Below are 23,350 nucleotides of genomic sequence, written 5' to 3'. Positions count from 1 at the left end.
ATTCAGGCTGGTTAATAATCAATGCGATTCGTTTATAAATAAACAATTAGTATAAGTTTTATTTTTAAATATTATATCCTAATTTAAAATTCACCCTACAAGTAATGTCACGACCCACCCAGGAGGATGATGGATGCGATGTGCATATGTGCCGAGTAAAAACAAATCTTCTTTTATTTTCCCCCATAAAGTAGAGTGCAGGTAAGATTATTTAGATCTAACTTAGACTATTTCATTTATTTTTTTATAGAATCCGTAGACCATTCACTTCCTTGTGTATGTATTTGGTTAGATCAAGATAAAGTTAGAATCGTAACGTAAGCGTAATGTCAATGACAATGACTGTCGTGTCGTTCGTTTCCACACGCAGAATCCCAGCAAATATCAATGCCATGCCCAGGCCAGGGACTGTATCCCTGTATTATAGACGTGCTACTTCTAATAACTGGCCTGGGCGCTGGGGCGGGGACGGGACAACTCGGACCACGGGACATCTCGGACCGCTGGCCGAGTTGTCCCACCCAGTACGAGATTTTTTTCCACAAGTTTGCGTCTATTTTTCCGTAATTTTGAAATTTCTTGTAAAGATTCTCTAGAGATATGGTCTGATGGTAATGTTCTTCACTTTCTATTACTTTTTTTTCGCTGAAATAAAAAAAGTGTAATTTTAGGCGTTTTTCGACAGCTCGCGATTCCCATAGGCGCGCGTGTATTAACTGTGTCGGTGCTCGGCTCGGCCCCGCTCAATAACTGACTTGATTTTGTGATCATTTCTCCTCAAAGTACCACTTTTATCGCAGAAGATGGACTTTGTTGTATTCCATTACCTCCATTTTCTCATCACAAGGATAAAATTTGGTGTATTTGCATGATTTTGATCAAGTTTTTCACCTTTTTCTCTCTGGTCGCAAGAAGCGAACAACCGATGAACGGTCCGCTGCTCTTCATCGTAATTCTCCGTAGCTCGGCCGCCTAAACTGGCGGGGTGGGATTTAGCCCGAATCCACAATGGAAGTGGGCGTGCAGTCAAAGAGCTGAGCTTGACTGAGTGAGAGAGAGTGAACTAGAGTTTGAAGCTTGGCAGTGTCGTATAGGCTCTGCCTTTTTTTTGTAAATATATATTTTTCAATTTTTTCTATATTGATTTTCCCTGGTTTCGAGCTCTAAGATTGTAATGATATAATTATGCTTCAATTTCTTTGACTGAGTGTGACTATGGTGTGGATGTTTGAGTTGCTCAAAAATATTTTTACGTGGGTGGGGGCTCGGGGCGATTTCACTCTTGCCCCCGAAATGCGAAAAAAATATATTCGGGGTGTAGCTGTGTGGGCATGCCGGGCTGAGGCTAGCCATCAATAATTTTTTTTTTTTTTGGAGAGGGGGGGCATAATTTTTCACTTTAAAAATTGATCATTTTTAGGCCTTTTTTTCCATTTTATTTTTAATATTGAATTTCCGTGGTGTAGAGTTGAGTTTTAAGTTGCAATAATCAATATGCTTTAATTTCTTTGACTTTGAATGTGACTGTGGTGTGGATGTTTGAGCCGAACAAAAAATACGTGGATGGGGGCTCCGAGCATTTTCACTCCTGCCCCCGAAATGTGAAAATGTTCTAGGTGTATCTGTGTGGGCATGCCAATTTCATTTTTAATTTTTATATTGAGTTTCCTTTGTGTAGAGAGCAGAGTTTTGGATATAGGGTAAAAGGGACGACGATGTGAGGGATGGCGATGATAGCATACCGGCGATAACGAGGGGTGGGCCTTGATGAGAGGGACGAGGAGGTGAGAGATGGTGATGATAAGAGGGATGAGGATCTTTGATGAGGGGGGGGGATGATGAGAGGGACAAAGGGAAAGAGATGGAGATGAGGATGTGAGGGATGGCGATGATAAGGGGTGGGCCTTGATGATGAGAGGGAAGAGGAGGTGCATGAGGGATATAAATAAGAGAGATGATGACTCTTGATAAGAGGGGTGCATGAGATGGTGAGAAGGACGAGGATGTGAGGGATGATTATGGGAGGAAATCGGGGGGGGGGGGGGGGGGGGGGACGTGTCCCCCTACCAAAAATAGGGGGACACAATACCAAATGTCCACCCTACTATTTTTCTTCATGGAGAACAAAATAATGAATCATTCACAATTGAAATGATACATGTGTTTAGGACTAAATGACCTTTTATTATTGAAAACCCCCTCTTTTTTCTTGTCAATTGTTTTGGGGTTAAAAATTACCCTACATTTGGGCGATAACCTTTTTTTAAATATTTGTCAAATTTTGCAGCCTGTGGTCCCCTCTACCTTTGCGGACAGTTTTGTGCCCAAGGGGATGATGATAGGGACGAGGATGATGGGGAGGGATGGGGATAAGGTGAATAGCCGGCAGAGATAGATTTAAGAAGAAAAATCCGTCCCACGAATGCCGCCATGTAGATTCCGTCCCACGTAACCCAAAAATATGGCTTGATTTTTGTTCAAAATCATGTCATGTGATGAAAAATCATATTAGGCCCTACAAGTAACTTGGTTACATTGAAAGAAAATAGGGGTAATCCTTTTTTCCAATTATAAATAAATTAAATTCTTCATTCAATAAAAATGACGAATTTATGATTTTAAATTTTAATTTCTTTTACATAGCATGTGGTTTTTCTTTTTGATTAAATTCATTTTAATGCTTTATTTTTCATCACTGTGCATGTCATGATTTTTGTCTCACCTGGATGGCAGAGTGAGACTATAGGCGCCGCTTTTCCGACGGCAGCATCAACATCAAATCTTAATGCTGTCATTTAATAACCAAAGATTATTAAATGACAGCATAACTTATATCACTGAACATCCTGCAGCGAGTTCCAGGTCACATTATCAAGGTCAAGGGTCATGTAAGGTCAATGAACTTTGGCCACATTGGGGGTATTTGTTGAATTACCATCATATCTCTTTAAGTGTATTGGTATATTTCATAAGACATGGAAATAAGAGTAACCCAGTATCACTGAACATCTTGTGCGAGTTGTATATAGTAGTTTTCAAAGTCAGCACTACTGTTATATTGAATCACGTGATGCAGGTGAGACCGCCAGAGGCATTCCACTTGTTTTATTGTAGAGACTATACTCTTTCTCGAGAAAAAGAAATAATAAATAAATTATTTAAAGGGATGCTCCGGGATGAAAATATTTATATATGAATAATGTAGACATAGCAACATTCACATATCAAAGTGCTTATTTCATAAAAATCTGATAACAAATAGCGGGGTTATTGAATTCAACTTTAAAAAATTAATCTAATTTCACATAATAAAATACAAAGAACAAGTGAGGATATGACATCATGAGGTTGCCGATTAAATATCCATGAAGAAACGCCAGACCTGTTTCACCAGAAAAATACAAATCATTCTTTAAAATGCAGCGATAATATTGTTTTTCCTTATCCGATTTTGATCAAATTTTTATTGTTTCTTTGCTCAAATCATATCATTATCAGCCTCGGGTTCCCCATTGTCACTTATATATAGCTCATTAATCTTGCCACAATTTGGTCCAGTTGTTCAAATTATCTAGTAAATACAATATATTTTATTAATTGCAGAAGCTTGTCTTAAGAGTCATTGAGAAGGTGATCATACCTGCAACTTGCATGATTAATGTAAATATATACCAAAAGTCAACAATTTTTCTAACTGGTACACCTTAAATGATTTCATCCATACATGATACAAGGAACTAGAAAATGTAGATTGGAAAACAACACTAGGGCAACTTAGTGTTAGATACAAAGTTCACTTTCTAGAATGGGTGAAACAAAAATAACATCACTCCAAAGGAACTGCAAAAATTATTTGATAAAAACCAAACCCTCTTCATAGTTGCTATTTGCAATATTGTATTGACGACTCTTCTCCTGTTTTTAAAACCCAGACAAGAATGACTTGTTGTTACCCCCCCCCCCTCCTTGTACCTGTCATTTCTTTGTATTTTCCCTCTTTTTCTTTGTTTTTTTTCTATTGATCGATGTTTCATTGTTGAGTATTGTCTTTTTTTATTCCAGTAATAGAATATAAATTTAATTGAAATGAGAGTGATGAACATAATGAGAAAGGGAGACAATGATAAGATAAGAATGGAGATAAAATATGATTTGAAAATATTACAATTTACAGAATATAACATATTATTTTCTATTTATTCAAAGTTCATAATTCATTTTTATTCAGGTTTGCATTTTAAATTCAAACAAGTTAATTAGGTGATGCATTTTGGAACAATACTAAAATACATTTTACTTGAATAAACAATAATTGGTAAAAATGCAAAACATAAAACTTATTGAATTTGGTATTCTTTCCTCCTGTAAAAATTAAAACTAAATAATATGGACATAAGTTCTAGTGGCGAATCGAGGGAGGGGGCACATTCGCCCCCCTTAAAAAGTACTGAAAAGGCAACTTACAACATTTTTTTCTTTTTTTTTTTTGCTTGTCAAATTTTTCCTGAGAAAAAATTACTGTGATTTGGCAGTAAAGACCTTTTGTCAAAAATTCCTAGACAAAATGCCCCCCGGCCCTGTAGGGAAATTTTGGATCCGGCCCTGATTATATTTCAAATGGGAATAAGACTGAGTGGCCTAAAACTTGATTAAAAAATATTCTAAGCTGTAGGGCAAGGCTTCAGTCTCCAAGCTCACGACTGTACAAGTATGTCCACTTCCATTGGCAATTGTGGCTGAATTCCATCCCGGCAGCCTGACATCCACCCTTGAGACCAAGAAATGAAATTAAAGAAAGTAAATCAGTTTTATTTTAAATCCTGTAAAAAATACAAATAATTAATTAAAAATCAAGCCCCCAAATAAAACACTTTTTTTAATTGATGGCTACCCTCAGCCTGACATGCCCACACAGCTACACCCCGAATATATTTTTTTCGCATTTCGGGGGCAAGAGTGAAATCGCCCCGAGCCCCCACCCACGTAAAAATATTTTTGAGCAACTCAAACATCCACACCATAGTCACACTCAGTCAAAGAAATTGAAGCATAATTATATCATTACAATCTTAGAGCTCGAAACCAGGTAAAATCAATATAGAAAAAATTGAAAAATATATATTTACAAAAAAAGGCAGAGCCTATATACACTGCCAAGCTTCAAACTCGAGTTCACTCGATCTCTCACTCAGTCAAGCTCTGCTCTTTGCTGTGCACGCCCACTTCCATTGTGGATTCGGTCTGAATCCCACCCCGCCAGTTTAGGCGGCCGAGCTACGGAGAATTACGATGAAGAGCAGCGGACCGTTCATCGGTTGTTCGCTTCTTGCGACCAGAGAGAAAAAGGTGAAAAACTTGATCAAAATCGTGCAAATACACCAAATTTTATCCTTGTGATGAGAAAATGGAGGTAATGGAATACAACAAAGTCCATCTTCTGCGATAAAAGTGGTACTTTGAGGAGAAATGATCACAAAATCAAGTCAGTTATTGAGCGGGGCCGAGCCGAGCACCGACACAGTTAATACACGCGCGCCTATGGGAATCGCGAGCTGTCAAAAAACGCCTAAAATTACACTTTTTTTTATTTCAGCGAAAAAAAAAGTAATAGAAAGTGAAGAACATTACCATCAGACCATATCTCTAGAAAATCTTTACAAGAAATTTCGAAATTACGGAAAAATAGACGCAAACTTGTGGAAAAAAAATCTCGTAATGGGTGGGACAACTCGGCCCGCGGTCCGAGATGTCCCGTGGTCCGAGTTGTCCCTGATTCGCTGGGGCCTAGGCTAACGTATGATGGGGTGTCCAAACTTTGCGGACATTTAAAAAATATGAAATATTCGTCAGACTTAAATTTGTTCACAATTATTCACAATCATTTGTTTTGACGGGATTGTCCCACTCCCAGAAAACAAGGATATCCTTATATAAACCAAGACAAATTACAGTATGTCTTGATAGATTGAGACTGTCCTTGTCATTTGTTTATCATAAACAAGGACAGTCTCAATCTATCAAGACATACCGTAATTTGTCTTGGTTTATAAGGATATCCTTGTTTATGGGGACTTTTTTCTTCACTTCTCCCTACGGGACAAAGACAGCAATAGGGGAATTGAGAGTGCTAAAAATAGATTCGGTGACCTCAATTCCCCCCAGTTCACCGTTTATTATGACTTGCATCTTCCAATAATCTTGTTATGAAACCCGATATGTTTACATTGACTAGCACTCTTGATTGGTGTTGGCACTCAACAGGTGAATGACCTTTCCTACATGTCCTAGATTTCTTGTGTGAAAAAATCCTTATAAACTGAGACAGTCCCTGTAAACTGAGCTGAGACGATCCCAATTTTCTGACCAGCGCCTCTACTGACTGTGTGCACTCGTTCGTTGAATTTAAATAAGTCGTCAGCCAGCTCTGAATAAACGGCAGTGTCAGTGAATGGACTGGTGACTTAAACACCAGGATAATGCCATTTATACAAAACAAATTTTAAAAATATTTACCACATTGACGGCAAAATTGTAAACAAAAATTATTGACGAAAATGTGAAGTACAGTTGAAGTAGGTACATGTACTAGTACATGTAGGTCAATTCAAGGGGTTTTCAGTCAGACTGCAGGTCCCAAGAAAGTGGCTTCTTTCATCCAAGTGATATTCATGACTTGAGATGTTTTGCATATTTAATGAGCTTGATGCGGACCAAAATACCTCTTTTCATTCGGTCATTGCTGCTCTAATTGTGCATCGAATTTCATGAATTTGGTACCATTGTAAATAGGGCTGGGACTAAAACCCGGGTACCCGGGTCCCGCCCGTAAGCGTCGGGTACCCGGGTAGAAAAATCAATACCCGATACCCGAAAATTGCTTACCAGTATAACGTACATTTGATTTGTATTGCGTAGTGTAAGACATTATTGTAAACTCATCACAAAAGTACACAAGTCTCATTTTGAATCTCACCAATTACCCTCGAAATATCCATAAATATACTAGTTTTTCAAGTGATGATGATGTGACTAAGATCGTTCAATCGTCGCCATGTTTCTTTTGCAGCGCAGTTACGTCATCCAGCCACTGCGACGCAAGCCAATTTATGAATGAAAATATAGTAACCATGCGCATTGCAAGCCTCAGCCCCACGCAGTATTCTGTCAAAACAAGTCTGCATTACTCTGTCACTTCGTACCAAAATCGACCTAGAATTCCACTTTCCTTTATTTCATATGAATTATGAAAGGTATTCTCAGAGGATCTGTTTTCTCACCGATACCACGCAAGTAAGCAAATTTTATTACTTCTTACTTTTCCGTCAAAATCTTACGAAGTAGCGTCGATGTTGCATCGTGTTTGTGAGTTTGTAGAATCTATCGCTACGTGAACAAAGTCAATTGATTTCCGGGTTTCGGATACCGTTCTTGATACCATTTTCAGTTCATCATAAACCGAAAATGGTAACACGATTGTGATTGGCTGGCGCATTTGACGCTCCGAAACCCGGAAATCAATCGACTTTGTTCACGGAGCGATAGATTCTACAAACCCACGAACACGATGTAATATCGACGCTATACTTCGTAAGATTTTGACGGAAAATCAAGAAGTAATAAAAAATTGCTTACCTGTGCGGTATCGGTGAGAAAATAGATCCTCTGAGAATACCTTTTAGAATTCATATAAAATATAGAAAAGTGGAATTCTAGGTCAATTTTGGTATTAGGTGACAGAGTATTGCAGACTTGTTTCGATAGAATACTGCGTGGCGCACGGGAGGCTTGCAATGCGCATGCTTACTATATTTTCATTCATAAATTGGCTTGCATCGCATTGGCTTGATGACGTCACCTACTGTATGGGGTTTTTCCACCAGTCATATTTCGAGCGACATGATTTTCGGGTACCCGGGTACCCGCCCGAAAATTACCACGGGTACCCGAAGAGAAAAAAACCTGAAAGTCCCAGGCCTAATTGTAAAGAAGAAGAATCATTCTTTCAGGTCATGTGTTTAGATTTATTCAAAGATTTTGTAATATAGGTTAAAATTTTGATCTAAAATATGCTAAAAAATAAATATTTTCACCTGACAAAAGCTGCTATTTTCACACTTTATTTTTGTTTGAGCCCAAATGATTTTTATATCATGATAAAGCTGAATATGTATGCTTTGAAATGATATAGGTTTCAAAATAAGAATTGGTTTAATCGGGTCAAGATCACACATTTTCAAATACATAAAGCAGCTTGAAAACAAGAATACTGCACTCTCATTGGTCAAAAAGACCACACAATGGTAAATTCCAACGGTTCCAGTGCAGGGTTCTTGGGAAGGTCACACTTCCCATGTGGTAATCTCCTCAAATACCCTGCGCCTGTTGTTCTGTGAACCTTATCCAGCCAATCAGAACTCTGGATTTCATGCAAGAACAAAATTTCAGAAATCTCGTCTTGTACCTTGGTGGGAAAAGTGTGATCTTGACCTGATTAAAAGGTGCCGCATATCAAGAGTGGCATTGTGAGAAAGTTCAGCTTTATGGTGATATAGAGATCATTGAGGTTCAAAATAAAAAGTTTTGCACAATTTGCAAAAGAAAACAGAGAAAGAAAATTCAGTTTTGAGGCACATTTTCCGGCCAGAAATTTACTTATTTAAAAAATTATTGTATACAAAATAAATAACCAATATGAAAGAGTAACTTTTGCTCTATCTGATGCTGCAATAATATTTCATTTAACTTGAGGTTAAAACAGGTAAATTCTTAGAGAAAGAAAATCTCACGAATCACAAGATTTTGCAAGGAGGAGGATTCAGCCACAAGATGATTTGGATGAATCTGGCCTTTTTGCTCATTAGCATAGGGACCTGTGATCTGACTGGTTTTCTTTTGCCGGTATCATGGGTATCGCGATCTAATAACTCTATAGATCTAATCCAATCAACGAATGCGCTGTGTTGGAAAACCGTTCTGAAAAAGTGTGACCTAACTTCACGGACCAAAGTTTTTGTGGAGATTTAAAAAAAAACTCAAGCTCAACAGGTGAGATATTTTATCACATTGAGTGATTGACGACAAAATGCTATAAAGAATCAGTCACTCTCACATTTTTATGATATCTACTTGCAAAGTTATGATATCGTGATGGACTGATGCTTGAAGTTGTTGAGAATTTCAGATTTCTTCAGAACAGGTGCTAACGGTGACAAATTTGCCAATCTTTTGTCTATATTTTCATGAATACTGAAGTCATCCGAAAGAAACTTACGCTTAAGGGTCATTTTCGGTCACTTGTCACTTTGATGATGTCAGATTTTAAAGATATTGGCTAGTTTTTGAGATAATGACTGTCCACAAAGTATGGACACACATGAAGTGTGGACTCACTGGAATACTGACAGAAGGAAAGAGTTCCTAATGTAAGTTTTGCGGCAGCCACCCTAAAGTCCTTAACCCCACAGGCCTAATATATTTTTCACTTTGGGTGGCCTTTGCAAAAGGAACTCTTCCCGACTGGAAGTGGAATGCTGATGGACAAAGAATGTTTGCCAAAATATTAGGGAATAAGGTACCTCAAGCAAGGGATCGGATAGGCTCCACTACACTTCACTACTGCTACCCTCCGCTCCACCTATCCCAACCCTCAGGGGACAAACATGACAAATGCTCGCTCACCAAAAAAAAATACAAACTGTGGCACTTTGTGTTGAGAAAGCCGCCACATGAAAACCTAAACATACATTCAGCTTAATACTCTACATTTACTAAACTTACCATTGGACACAGATTCACTCCTTGCCCTTTCTTCAACACGTCTCAAAACTGGTGATTTGAAGCCAAATCGCGGTACCCTACACACATTAATGACAAAGCAAAAATGGCGAAGACAAATTTTCCATGCGCGGAGGTCATCAGAAATTTGTACCTGAAATTGCTGCTACAGACCACTTACAATATTTTATGTTTACAACAATTAAGTTTTAGAAAAGAATATTCTACTTATATGTCTTTATTCTTCGTACATGATTACATAATGCAAGAAACTGACAAAGGTGATCCATTGATCACTACATACTTTAAAAAAATCATGTCATTATGGTATTAGGGAGGTGGCGAATGGTTTCAAAACTATTAGATCGAAAACAATATGTAGGCTAGTGATCAACGTTGTCAAATCTGCCACTGAAAATATTAAAAATGGCGTATCGCAAGGTTCCGTCCTCGGCCCGTTGTTTTTTCTTCTATAAATGATATAATATTTTGCTCTCCATTATTAAATTTGTTATTATTGCAGATGATACAAATATACTTATATCACACAAAAACTATTATTCCCTTGCCTTGTTATTAAATTCTGAATTAAAAAAGGTTATGTCATGGTTACAATAAAACAAGTTATCTTAGAATATTGATAAAACAAAATTTATTGTATTTTGATCTAGAGGCAAAATAATACTTATGGATGCTTCTGAACACAGTCTAAGACTCTGTATTCAGCTCCAAATTATGTCTACTCTTTAGGTTGGCTGGATCAATTCCTGGTGGGTCAGCGTCAAACTTGAACATCACTGGTTCACATCTCCAATACTTCTCCAGTCTATTCTCGAAGCTGTGGACACTGGATGCATTTACTAATTCAGTACTTAGACTAGTCTAGGGTTTCCTCATTCTTATGTGAAAAGAATTCTTACGTTTCTGATTTACTGACCTTGGAATGTACAATTTTTTATCATGACCTCTGGCAGGCCCATGCACCTGACCCTAATCTGGCACTATCTCCTGGTCATACATGTGAAATAAATTGTATTTTGCGATCATATCTCCTCGCGCATGGCGATATGCTAATGTAGGAAGTCTCAGTTGAATCAGTGTTTGTTCATATGGAAGTTTCTGTACTTCAGGTACGGTACCAACTTAGACTCCAAATGAGATCTAATCAATGCTTTGTATAGGATTAAAAGTTCTCCTTGTGAAGATAACAAATGTTCTTTTAATTAATTTCATTTATCTTTGACTGAAAGCGCTGGTCAAAACTAAGCTTTGTGTCGACTATCACTCCTAAATCTTTACTAGTTTCATCTTTTGATAGATTATGTGAGGCATTCTCATATGTCATTGTATAGTCATTAGATTTAGAATTCTTTTTACCTATTGTAAGTACACAACATTTATCCGGGTGGAACTTCAATAGCCACTTGTCAGACCATGAAACAAGATGATCTATTAAAGTCTGCTTGTAATAACTCAGCATCGGGCGGACCATTAATGAACATGTCAAAAAGCAGGGGTCCGAGGGCACTCCCTTGTTGTATTCCGCTAGGTACATCAGCCCAGTCAGAGAACACATCATTGACACAAACACAGTGCTGTCGACCAACAAGAAATGACCTGACCCAATCACATATGAGCTTAGATATGCCAAATCCCTCAATTTTGGCTAAAAGTCTCTGGTGTGGGACCTTATCAAAGGCTTCCATGAAATCTTGGTAGATGACATCAACTGCACCACCAACCTCCAACATACATGTATTTGTCCAATCATTTAAAACATTGAGTAATTGCAACGTTGTTGATCGACCTGATACAAATCCAAATTGATTTGCACTGAGAAGGTTGTTGCTCTTCACCTGCTCATATATTTTATCCCCCAGGATAGACTCCATGATTGAACATATAATGCAGTAAGACTTATTGGTCTGTAGTTTAAAGGGAGTTTACAATCACCCTTTTTGAATTTGGCACTGATATTGGCTTTATCTGAAAATCCTCCCGGAGTTGTTATGGATATATACTTTAATAGGGTTGATAATACATCTTTTTTAGGAATAAAAATAAATTAGTTTCTTTCTGGGGAACCACGCATTGAGGATATACATGTATGTTCACATACATGTATAAGTAGGACAGCTGGAATGTTATAAAAATTTATTTTACCAAAATATACTATGATAACTTTATATAATAGCCTTATTTTGCCACATCTTATTAAGTACACTGTATTGTAATCAGGCCTGTGAAATCTCCGCTATTTAGCGGAAATCCGCTATTTTCATTTTTAAGACTGATTTCTATTTCCGCTTTTTTCCTATGGTCCATTTCCGTTTTTTCTTAGTCAAAATTCCGCTATTTCATCCAAAACGGCTGGAAAACAAGTCTAGGTAAATGGATGCGAGCAGAATGTGTGTGTTGTGAATATACACGTTACGGGGCCTTGTATTTTTGCCTTCGCGAAGTTTCTAATGAAACTGCTGCGGATCCACAGAGATATATAATTAGTATACATCTCTATGTGATGCACCCAGTGCGGATCACACCGTGCACTGTTGCCGTTGTTGGCATACAAGCGCAAAGCAGCGGCTCAAATGGCGATATTTTGCGACTGGTAAATACGTCTGTAAGGATGATGACGTCATCCAAGATGGAAACTTACGTTGACCAACGAAAGGATCGAAGATGACGATGTTTCGATCATTATTTCAAAGGAATTAGCGGTAACTGCGGTCTAAGGTACGATATTTCTGAATTTTAAACATTTTTTCGTAAATATGGATGTGATTTCTTTTTCATAATGTGACATTTTATGTACAAAAAATGATCGGATAATCGGGTTTCCACTGTTATATCTAACGTTACTGCTAAAATACGTTGTCTGTACTTATGGGCCTCCAAGCTCCTCAGTCTATGTATTGGTGAGTGAGCCAACGCAGTTCATTGGAATTTTTCCGCAATTTTTTTGAAACCCCACTCACAGGCCTGTGTAATGTCATATGGGGTAATGAATTTCAGTCACATTTTAATAAATTATTTATTGCTCCGAAAAAAGTGGTAAAAATTATTTATAATGCTCCATTCAATTATCATACTAATGACCTATTTTTAAATTAAAAAATCTTAAAGATAAATAATTTGATAGACATGAGTCAGGATGAGTGTTGCTGCTTTAATATTCAATTATAGAATTAATATACTTCCAAAAATTTTCAACAATATCTTTAAAACAAATGACTCTCATCATGCATATATCCTACCCGAAAGAATAAAGATTATCGCTCATTTTTGTCTCACCTGCATAGCAGAGTGAGACTATAGGGGTAGCTTTTCCAACGGCGGCAGAGGCGGCGTCAACACCAAATCTTAACCGAAGGTTAAGTTTTTGAAATGAAAGCATAACTTAGAAAGTATATGGACCTAGTTCATGAAACTTGGCCATAAGGTTAATCAAGTATTACTGAACATCCTGCCCGAGTTTCATGCATAGAGATGTACATGTATACTAATTACGCTAGAGTGCGGAGTCGCCATAGGCCCGCGTACTTGACGTTTGTGATTGCACGGAGCGTGGTAGGCCATTGCTCAATAGGTCTTGATTTGCAGAAGTACCCGGATGTACACATAGCATTGTTAAGCTGAAAAAGGGATGCCGTCTCCAGCCTTTTTTCTTGAAGAAAAGAATCCAACCTCATTACAATCGACAATATTAATGACAAATTGCATCTTAATTAACTTTTAGTGTGATTACATGGGGATTAGGCTGTGAATTTGGCATTTATACCCGACTTCTCGGGATGAAATTCTCTATTATGATTTTTTGCGTCTACCTCTCTGTTTATATGCCTACAGTGTATTTTAGATAATAATAGATAACAATATGTATTATATCAGATAAGAATTAAAAAAAACAATGTACATTAATGGAAAGATTGAAAATTAATTCAAAAGACAGTGAATTAGCCCATCTTCTCTGGATTTCCCGACATTGAACTGCATCGTCCTTTTCCCACAGTTCCTCCATTCACGTCCTTTAATTGATTCCATGTTCTCTTGACCAATTTGTTTAAATTGGATATGATTTTGTAATGTCCATGTAGGCCTACCTATATGTACCTTGCTTTATTTTTTTTAAAATATCATTTTTTAATGTACAATGATTTGTATAAGTTAGCGGTTTTGATCTTTGATTACTGTATGCAGGCAACTCATTGGTAAGCATGATGTGCTATTGGTACGACGTGTAGGCCTATGATTTTTTCCCATAGGAAACTAATAAATTCCAAATCCTTCCGACCTATATGGCACTGAAAATGAAATTTAAAATGTTGAGAATGACTTTTTACTGTTCCAACTTTTTGCTTTTTAATTTGCTTCACTTTAAGTTACTAAATTTTTTTTTTTTCAAATTCGCTGTTTAGGGGGTGCATGGGTGTAATTAAAGTGACATAAGCACCCAAGCAAATTCACTTTAACATACTGATCCAAAAAAGAATACAGGGGGCAAATTCGGACACCTCCCTGAAGTGAAAATGAACATTTACCGTCCCACCAATTCCAATACCATTCCGCGCCCCCATATAAAATGATATGATTTTGTTCATCCATGGAAATAACAAACCTTAATAATCAAACTCAGGTCCATAGACTAGCAATTGAAATCAAAAGAAGAAAACTAGAAAATCAAATTCAGTTTATACTTTTAAAATGACAAATAAAACTGAATATGCAAAATGTGTATTTATCTGTTTAGTGCACGTTTTGGAAATCTTTGCCATAGAGTTAATATTCAAGCGACACAGACACAGTTAATTAACACAATAATTTCAAGAAAGGAATGTACAGCTGAGATTATAAATTAGGATGATCACTCAATAGCGGACAATTTGTAAAATGGTATTCCAAGTATTTGTCAGTTTTATTGTCAATATTATTGTTTAATATGTTTGGTTTTGTATTCACAATTTTGCAACCGCTTTTATATGATAAGTTAATTAAGTTTGCAATTATCTCTTTCATGTCTGACATTTTTATTGATTGGTTTTATACACTCAGTTTTAGTAATAATATTCTTAATTGTAGTAAAAATACAAATTATAATATCCTCCTGAACCGCCCCTTTTCTTTCCCTATACTTCTCCTTTTTCTTCTTCCTCTCCTTATATTACTAGTATTCTGTCCTTGATTTGTTCCAGGCCTGATTTGTTCATATAATATTGGTCCATTGGAATCATTATAGGATCACAAACACCAGCTATATACCAACAGAATATTTCAGCTGGTTTGCCTATCAGCATAGTATATTCATCCGGGTTGAATCAAGTCCGACTTTCCAGAAAATCAAAGTGAATTGTTTTATGTTGCACATTGTAATTTGTTTACTCTTCGAAATTTTGAAATGTTTGCAAATCAATAATACACTGTAAACATCCTAACCTTCCCATTTAGGCCTCCTGTACATTGCAAATGGTGCGACTGAATGCGCGCATTTGATATGCAAATTTTGCTGTCAACGAACTTTTCTACATTGATCGCATGTAAGAAATTAATCAATATGATCGATGGTTGCCTACATTGGAAATCTTAATCATCAATTATGTGGACCAATGCGTAAATCATTTTTAGATATTAATACGAGTTATTGTGATGCTGGTTACATCGATGTTTAAGCCCATGGGGAAAAAGGAGTTCGGCCCTATTCTAAATTTCTATATATGATTTCTATATGTGTAGATATATAGAGAAAACAAATTATAACAATTATCAAGTGAAGAAATGAATTATCAGCAATCAGCATCATAGTAATTAGAAAATTATACTTGAAAAATGCATTCGTGTTTTTTCGCGTCTCAGATGCATCAGACACTGTGATAGGGCCTATTTGACGTACTTGAATACCAAATTATATTAAAACATATTAAATTTATTAATCAGGAGCTAGAACGATATGCCTAGGCCTACATGTTATTATCAAAATTCATCATTTCCAAATCATTAAAAAATAGAAGTCATATCATTATATCGAAATGTTATGACCCAAGCAAAAATTATTGGGGATGTAGCCTATTGATCGTTGGCATATAGTAATGTATAAAAGGGTATGTGCTATAGATGGGCCTATATAGGCATGTCTGTCTTCAGTTTTGTTCGATTTTTTGTTCACTTGAACTTTAATCTAGTGCAATATTTACAATTTTGCTTTTCCATTTGTTTTCGCTCTCATGTCATCATTTTGTTCCAGTTCTATGCTCATCCATGTACATGCCCCATAGGTACTGTACACGCATGGCAGGCTGTGAAGACCTATCGAGTAATGGTGGCCAGTCTCCGCATAATCACAGCGATTTGACAAAGTACGCCCTCTAACATTATAAGTATATATCTCTATGGTTTCATGTCACATGACCAAGGTTAAAGGTCATTTAGGGTCAATGAACTTAGACCATGTTGGGGGAATCAACATCAAAATCTTAACCTAAGGTTAAGTTTTTGAAATGTCATCATAACTTAGAAAATATATGGACCTAGTTCATGAAAGTTGGACATAAGGTTAACCAAGTATCACCGAACATCCTGTGCGAGTTTCAGGTCACATGCTTAAGGTCAAAGGTCATGGAAGGTCAATGAATTTTGGCCATGTTGGGTATTTGTTGAATTACCATCATATCTCTGTAAGTGTATTGGTCTAGTTCATAAAACGTGGACATAAGAGTAACCAAGTATCAGTGAACATCCTGTGCGAGTTTCAGGTCACATGCTCAATGTCAAACATCATGGAAGGTCAATGAATTTTGGCCATGTTGGGTATTTGTTGAATTACCATCATATCTCTGTAAGTGTATTCCAGTCTAGTTCATAAAACATGGACATAAGAGTAACCAAGTTTCACTAAACATCTTGTGCGAGTTATAGTAGTTTACAAAGTCAGCACTGCTGCTATATTGAATCATGTGATGCAGGTGAGACCGCCAGAGGCATTCCACTAGTTAGCACATAAAACCACTTGTCAACAATCCCTACGATACAATGGTCCAAGAATATGGAATAACTTATCACAAGATTTTATGGAATGCTCAACATCCACTAGATTTACAAGAAAAATAAAAGATTTACATATTCATAAATTTATATAAACAATTTACCTTTAGGTGCGTCCTTGTAATTTCAAATTGAAATAATATTTAATGTTTTTGTTTGTTAACTTTTTATCATTTGTTTAGTTGTTTTGTTGTCTTATAATGATCACTTATTGTTTAAGTTGTACCATTGCTTTCCTGTTTTATGTAATGAATTTCAATTGTATCTTATGCTCATTTTGGGCCCCTGCTGATAGGCTCTTTGCTTCTTTAAGGGGTCCGCAGCTTATGTATGAATACCTGATTTTTTGGTACACGTTAAATTGTAAATATATGTTTTTTTATTGTTTTTACACATGGAGGTAAAAAAAAGTAATAAAATGAATGAATGAAATGTTTTGCTAATTCATTACCACATTTTCATAGTTTAATGTGTGTTTTTGTTACAGTTAATGTAGTTATCATTACAACTACTTTTCTTTCTACAGATACATGTATGGCATTAAATCATGTCTCTGATTGAGGGGATCGGGGATGAGGTAACTATCTTGGTGACTGTCATTGTTGCAGTAACAACTGTGGTAGCTGCCTGGTTTTCAACATCTGTAACTGAACAGCAGCCTTATTGGCAAGATGAGCCTGCTGTTTCAGGATCTTCAGTAGATCCTGAACCATTGTCTCAGCAGTCAACAACATATTCAGATGATGGCCTTGGAGAGGTGAGAGAAGCTACTGAAGATGTTTCTTCAGGAATCTCCAGCGAGGGATTGCAAGTTTCTTCAGAGGATAGTATTAGGAATGTTCAGTTGTCAGAGACTGAGTTGCATGTAAGTTCTGAAGACCAAGCTGCATTTGAAGAGAGAGTAATTGCAAGTTCCAGTGCTTGTACAGAAAGTCTTTTTAAAAATGAGGAGAGTCGGTATGAAGAAGGACCAAAGCAGAATACCCAAAGTCAAAATTCAAGTTTTGAATGCATTGAAGCAACAGATAATTTGAGTGAAAGCAGTACTTTAAAGATCAGTTTAGACTCCCCTGGCTTAGATAGTGTAGATGGAGTAAGTACTCCTGAGAAATCTTCATCTGATTTTGCAGAGGAGAGAGTGGAGGATGTACAAATTCATTTGGAAGAGCAGAGTGTCAGAAGAAGGCAAATCCCAAGTACATGTACTGCTGCTGAGAATTCAGATATCCAAACAGCTCAAAACCAAACAGATCAATTGCAATTAATCTGTGGAACAGAGACCCATGAAGACAACCACCCAGAGAACACTTCTCTTGATAATGTTAGGAGGACAAATCAACCTCAATTGATGAGAGATCAAGCATCAAGTGGTGTGATAACCATTAAGTTGAGGTTTCTAGATGAAACAGAAAGGCTTGTCTCAACAAATATTGAAGATACTCTTGGCAATTTTAAAAGGTAAAGATATTATACAGTTATTTGCACATTTTTTTTGTGCAAAATATATTGATAAAAGGAGTTCTGACTACTTACCCATATAGGATGCATGTTTGAAATTTTAATTAAGTCTGTTAGAAAACTTGTATCTTCCACTAAAATGGGGAAAAAGTGATATTGTACAAACTACATAGAACACATTATTGTTGTCATTTTTTTTGTCGATTAAATTCACTTTTAGTCTCACCTGCATAGCAGAGTGAGACTATAGGCGCCGCTTTTCTAAGTTATGATGACATTTCAAAATCTTAACCTGAGATTAAGTTTTTTAAATGACATCATAACTTAGAAAGTATATGGACCTAGTTCATGAACCTTGGCCATAATGTTAATCAAGTATTACTGAACATCCTATTAGAGTTTCATGTCACATGACCAAGGTCAAAGGTCATTTAGGGTCAATGAACTTAGACCATGTTGGAGGAATCAACATCAAAATCTTAACCTGAGGTTAAGTTTTTGAAATGTCATCATAACTTAGAAAATATATGGACCTAGTTCATGAACCTTGGCCATAAGGTTAATCAAGTATCACTGAACATCTTTCATGAGTTTCACGTCACATGACCAAGGTCAAAGGTCATTTAGGGTCAATGAACTTTGGCCGAATTGGGGGTATCTGTTGAATTCCCATCATTACTTTGAAAGTTTATGGATCTGATTCATGAAACTTGGACATAATAGTTATCAAGCATCACTGAACATTTTGTGCAAGTTTCAGGTCTCATGATTAAGGTCAAAGGTCATTTAGGGTCAATGAGCTTTGGCCAACTCGGCGGTACCTGTTGAATCACCATCATAACTTTGAAAGTTTATTGGTCTAGTTCGTTAAACTTGGACATTAGAGTAATCAAGTATCACCGAACATTCTGTGCGCATTTCAGGTCACATGACCAAGGTCAAAGAACTTTGGCTGATTTGGGTGTATCTATTGAATTACCATCATAACTTTGAAAGTTTATGGATCTGATTCATGAAACTTGTACATGAGAGTAATCAAGTACCACTGAACATCCGGTGCAAGTTTCAGGTCACATGATCAAAGTCAAAGGTCATGTAAGGTCAATGAACTTTGGCCATGTTGGGGTTTTTTATTGAATAACCATCATATCTCTGTAAGTTTATTGGTCTAGTTCATAAAAAGTGGACATATAAGAGTAACCATGTATCACTGAACATCTTGTGCGAGTTAGAGTAGTTTTCAAAGTCAGCACTGCTGCTGTATTGAACTGCGTGATGCAGGTGAGACGGCCAGAGGCATTCCACTTGTTTTATTACATGTAGTATAGAAAAAATATGTTAGGGTAAAGGGAATGTACTTGTACAAAGTGAAAACTAGTTTTGTGGAAAAGTCTGTAGAAAGGTCCATTATCATATGGTAGATCAAGATCTTCATTAATTTTTCTCAACTCTTTACGTGTAAATCTATGGTGAAAAAGATAAGCGCATGTGGAGCAGAGTATTATTGCTTGGAAAAGGAACCAGTATTTGGATGGAATATCATGATTGTTTTATCAATAACTCAGCAATGACACATTTACTACCAGAATCATTTGGCACATTTTTTTGTTATTCATACATAACACTTTGGTGGTCATTATGTTGGATTCTCTTTAAAATATATTTTAAGATCATTAGATGTACCTCAACTAGCATGTTTATTAAAGCACTATGTTAAATCATTACCTAGTACAAAACTTTAGGCACGGATCCTCACCAAATTTGATTAGCATTTTTGGTCAGAAAAGAAATACTCTTAATTACACTGTACATGTTTATTTAGTTGAGTCTTGTTAGAAATCTGAAATGCAAAAGACTTTTTGTGTAGCAGTCTTTAGAAATATGTGGAGCATATTGCCTTGGCAAATATTATAATGGAAAATTTGGAAAAATGTTCCTGGCTAAGAAAATGAAACAAAATGGTAGCATGTCAGTGAGAAAGAAGCATTTTGATAATCTAGGTGTATTATGATTAAATATCTGAATTTTTATATTATGAATCAATCCCCCTTGTCAGTTATTCCTCCTTTTCTGAAGCCAGATAGATGCAATTTATTTTCTCCCTCTTTTTTCTTTTCTATCACAGAGATACCTTTTCATCTGAGCTTCAGTCAGGCCAGACAGTTCGTCTAATCTCTAATGGTCAGCTGTTATCAGAAGAAAGCCGAACATTAGCTTCATATGGTATCACCAACCAACAAGTTATCCATTGTCAGATATCCCAAACTTCTTCTCATACTCATCAAGAGCACCAGAATGTAGACACAGGAGATGGTGACTTTGATCTTGGCAGATATATGGTCCCCCTCTTTGCTTGTATTCTTGCCTTCATGTGGTACCTAAGGTTCCAATATAGATATATGTTTAATGCAACCTCTACACTTTCCCTTACAGCTGTAACAGCCGTTTTCATTTTGGCTTTATTGGCTGTCTGGCGGGCATGATTTTCTTCTTTTTAAAATCTTTCTCTCGTTTCTGTTGATATGTTTCTGATTGAATTCTGTTTTCTATTTTAAGCTTGGGAGGGATTTGTAGAATGAGTGGTCGAGAAAGCATCAAAGTTCTCCGGTCGTGCTTTTCAACAATTTGACTTGAGTGCTCTGTTGAACTATAGTTCGAAATTTTTCAAATGGCACTCAGTGCTTTAATACAGCCATGGGAAATATCCTTGAGAAGATGTAGAAGAATTACAGATTACACTTTGTCAGTTCTGTGTATGATGAAATTTGGATGAGAAGAAGGCACAATGCCTGAAATTTACATTACATGGCATTCTTAATTTCGATGGGCAAATAAAAAAAAGTCTGCGTAATACTCCAAATTTACTGCTTTTACTTTACTTGCCACGCCTCTGAATTTTAGATGTATCCGGATTTGATTTTAATGTTGGTGAATTTGTGTTAGAATACTAGTCATTCTTTTCTTTCTGTTGGCGTATTATTGATGAATCAAGAAGTTTATTTTATATAACCATTAAATAATCTATCAACAGTATTATGCAGAGTTTGCAGACCATGAGATGTGACATGAATGAAATCATTGATGTTTACCCTTGTATAAAAGAGCATTTTTCGCTATGGATTATTTCACCATTTTGTATTATGTGTTTAGAAACAAACATATTGATATTTTAGTTTCATTTATGGGACAGTCTTTGATTGTCAGATCTAACAATTATCTTGTAATATTTTTCTCATGCATTATTATCTTCTCTGTTGCTGTCAGTATTTTCATCCATTAGTGTGGTCTGTAAAAAGATTATCTAAAAGCATTGCTGTATGCAAAGGTCATGATCAATTCATCCTTTATAATTATCATACACTCAGAATTCAACAGTATTTTACTTTGACAGGGCAAAATTATTTGCATTTTATAGGACAGTTTGGTATTCTTATACTTTTAATTTCATCAGAATGTTATGTATCAGTTACCAATCTCTATTTAAACAAAGGATAAATTGTCCTTCTTGTACTTTGTTATATGTATGTATGCACAGAACTGAGTGTTAACTGTGTGAATACAGTTTTAGGGAGGTATCTGGAGAAACGTGTAGCAGTTTGGTAGGCGAATGCCCAATATACATGCACATCTTGTGCATTCTTTTTTATATTGCTCATCCTGGAGTGCTCATACAGACCTCCCACCTATTCTTAATTTGGAAGGAAGAATCTGAATTTTGACTTTTTTCCAGCTTTTCTTAAATATATTTCCTTGTACTTGATAATTTTACCACCGGAACTGTGACACCAGAACTTAAATCCTAAAAGTATCAGAAATGCTGTTCCTTTACAATTTTTTTTATCAAAAGCACCATATTGTTAGAATATAGCAGGGAAGTTTGCATAGTCTGCCCCTATTTATTGAGCCTACAAACACTGTCTAACTAATCTAATGGGTTTTCTTCCCCTGTGGGAGAACTAGTCAAGGGGTATTTCTTTAAATTGTTTGTCCAAACTAAACTTTAGCCTACTTTTATCTAGCTTTCATTATTGCTCTATCTGGCTTGTCTTTCTGAACCTTTCATATTCTCAAGAAACCTAATGGCCGAATTCACAAAGGGGTTTTTTAAAACCATCGGTTGAACCCATGGTTTATGTAGATTTCCTATATAAATTACACTGATTTACCACATATATTTAAAATGTCCAATGCTAATGTTTGCTTTTTTCACAGTGCACCAAATTGACACCTGTTGCTATGGGTAAGTACGCTCTTATTCATGAGTCCACTGTTTGAAGAGTGGACTCGTTAATTAAAAACCGTGGACTCATTAATAAATTAGCATGGATAAACCATGGCAAAAGGCGTCAATTTCGCGCACTTGACAAAAGCGCGCATCAATTAATAGACAAGGTAAATAAGTGTAATTTTTACAGGAAATCTGCCATGGGAATCATGGGATCAACCAATGGTTTTAAAAACCACCTTTGTGATTTCGGGCCAATATGTTTGACAATTGAATAAATAGTGACATAGCTGGACAAACTAGTTTTTCGTTCATACATATACTTACCACTGATGTTTATATTGATAAAAATATATGGTTCATGTAATCAGTGCAATATCTTTAATTATCAAATGTTTGTACTAAGATTTGAAAAGGTTCAAACATGTATTTTATCGTATTTTAATTACTGTTACTGAAATGAATGAATTTTGAATTATATGCCAATTTTTCCTTTCATAATTATTTTTTTCTTTTTACTAAATCCTTTCATCATAGCAAAGTTTTATTGTATTCTAAAGCACTCAAAACAATGTAATTGGCAGAGTTGATATAGAGGAAATGAGCTCCAATGCCTACTATTCATCATTTATTTCTTCTTCTAGTACTACAGAAAATATTTCAAATCTTTACTTTTCTTCTCCTTTTTCAGAATCTTTTGTCATTTTTTTATCTCCTACATGATTTTATACATTTTCCTTAGAAATAAAAATGTTAATTTTACTTAAAATATCAAGATCATAGTTTATATGAAATAGCCATTTACATGTGAATTGAAGCATCACATGTCTGTGTGAATGACTAAAATGAAAAGATTCA

The 23,350-nt window shown here is 36.1% G+C and overlaps 1 protein-coding gene across 2 annotated transcripts; it reads left to right on the top strand.

Annotated features, from left to right (window-relative positions):
- The first annotated feature begins 97 nt into the window (after nucleotides 1-97).
- On the top strand, nucleotides 98-23,350 carry LOC121410383 (transmembrane and ubiquitin-like domain-containing protein 1). 2 transcript variants are annotated; one of them, XM_041602430.1, is made up of 4 exons: nucleotides 107-201; nucleotides 16,013-16,124; nucleotides 17,336-18,267; nucleotides 20,393-23,350. In XM_041602430.1, exons 3-4 carry the CDS (start codon nucleotides 17,357-17,359, stop codon nucleotides 20,748-20,750), a joined length of 1,269 nt encoding a protein of 422 aa, XP_041458364.1. In that variant the 5' UTR covers nucleotides 107-201; nucleotides 16,013-16,124; nucleotides 17,336-17,356; the 3' UTR covers nucleotides 20,751-23,350. The 2 variants fall into 2 exon arrangements, with proteins under 2 accessions (XP_041458363.1, XP_041458364.1); XM_041602429.1 differs by lacking the exon at nucleotides 16,013-16,124 and having other exon boundaries at nucleotides 98-201.

Source organism: Lytechinus variegatus, chromosome 3 (genome assembly GCF_018143015.1).
Source record: "Lytechinus variegatus isolate NC3 chromosome 3, Lvar_3.0, whole genome shotgun sequence".
NCBI lineage: Eukaryota > Metazoa > Echinodermata > Echinoidea > Temnopleuroida > Toxopneustidae > Lytechinus > Lytechinus variegatus.
Note: the sequence above shows the minus strand (reverse complement) of the source record. Positions and strands in the feature narration are given on the sequence as shown.

What these genes read in the sequence shown, in the direction of transcription:
- LOC121410383 (XM_041602429.1), top strand. Translation starts at nt 17,357, where the DNA reads ATGTCTCTGATTGAGGGGATCGGGGATGAGGTAACTATCTTGGTGACT. An exon ending in ACTCTTGGCAATTTTAAAAG is followed by an intron (nt 18,268 to 20,392) that starts GTAAAGATATTA and finishes TTTCTATCACAG; the next exon opens with AGATACCTTTTCATCTGAGC.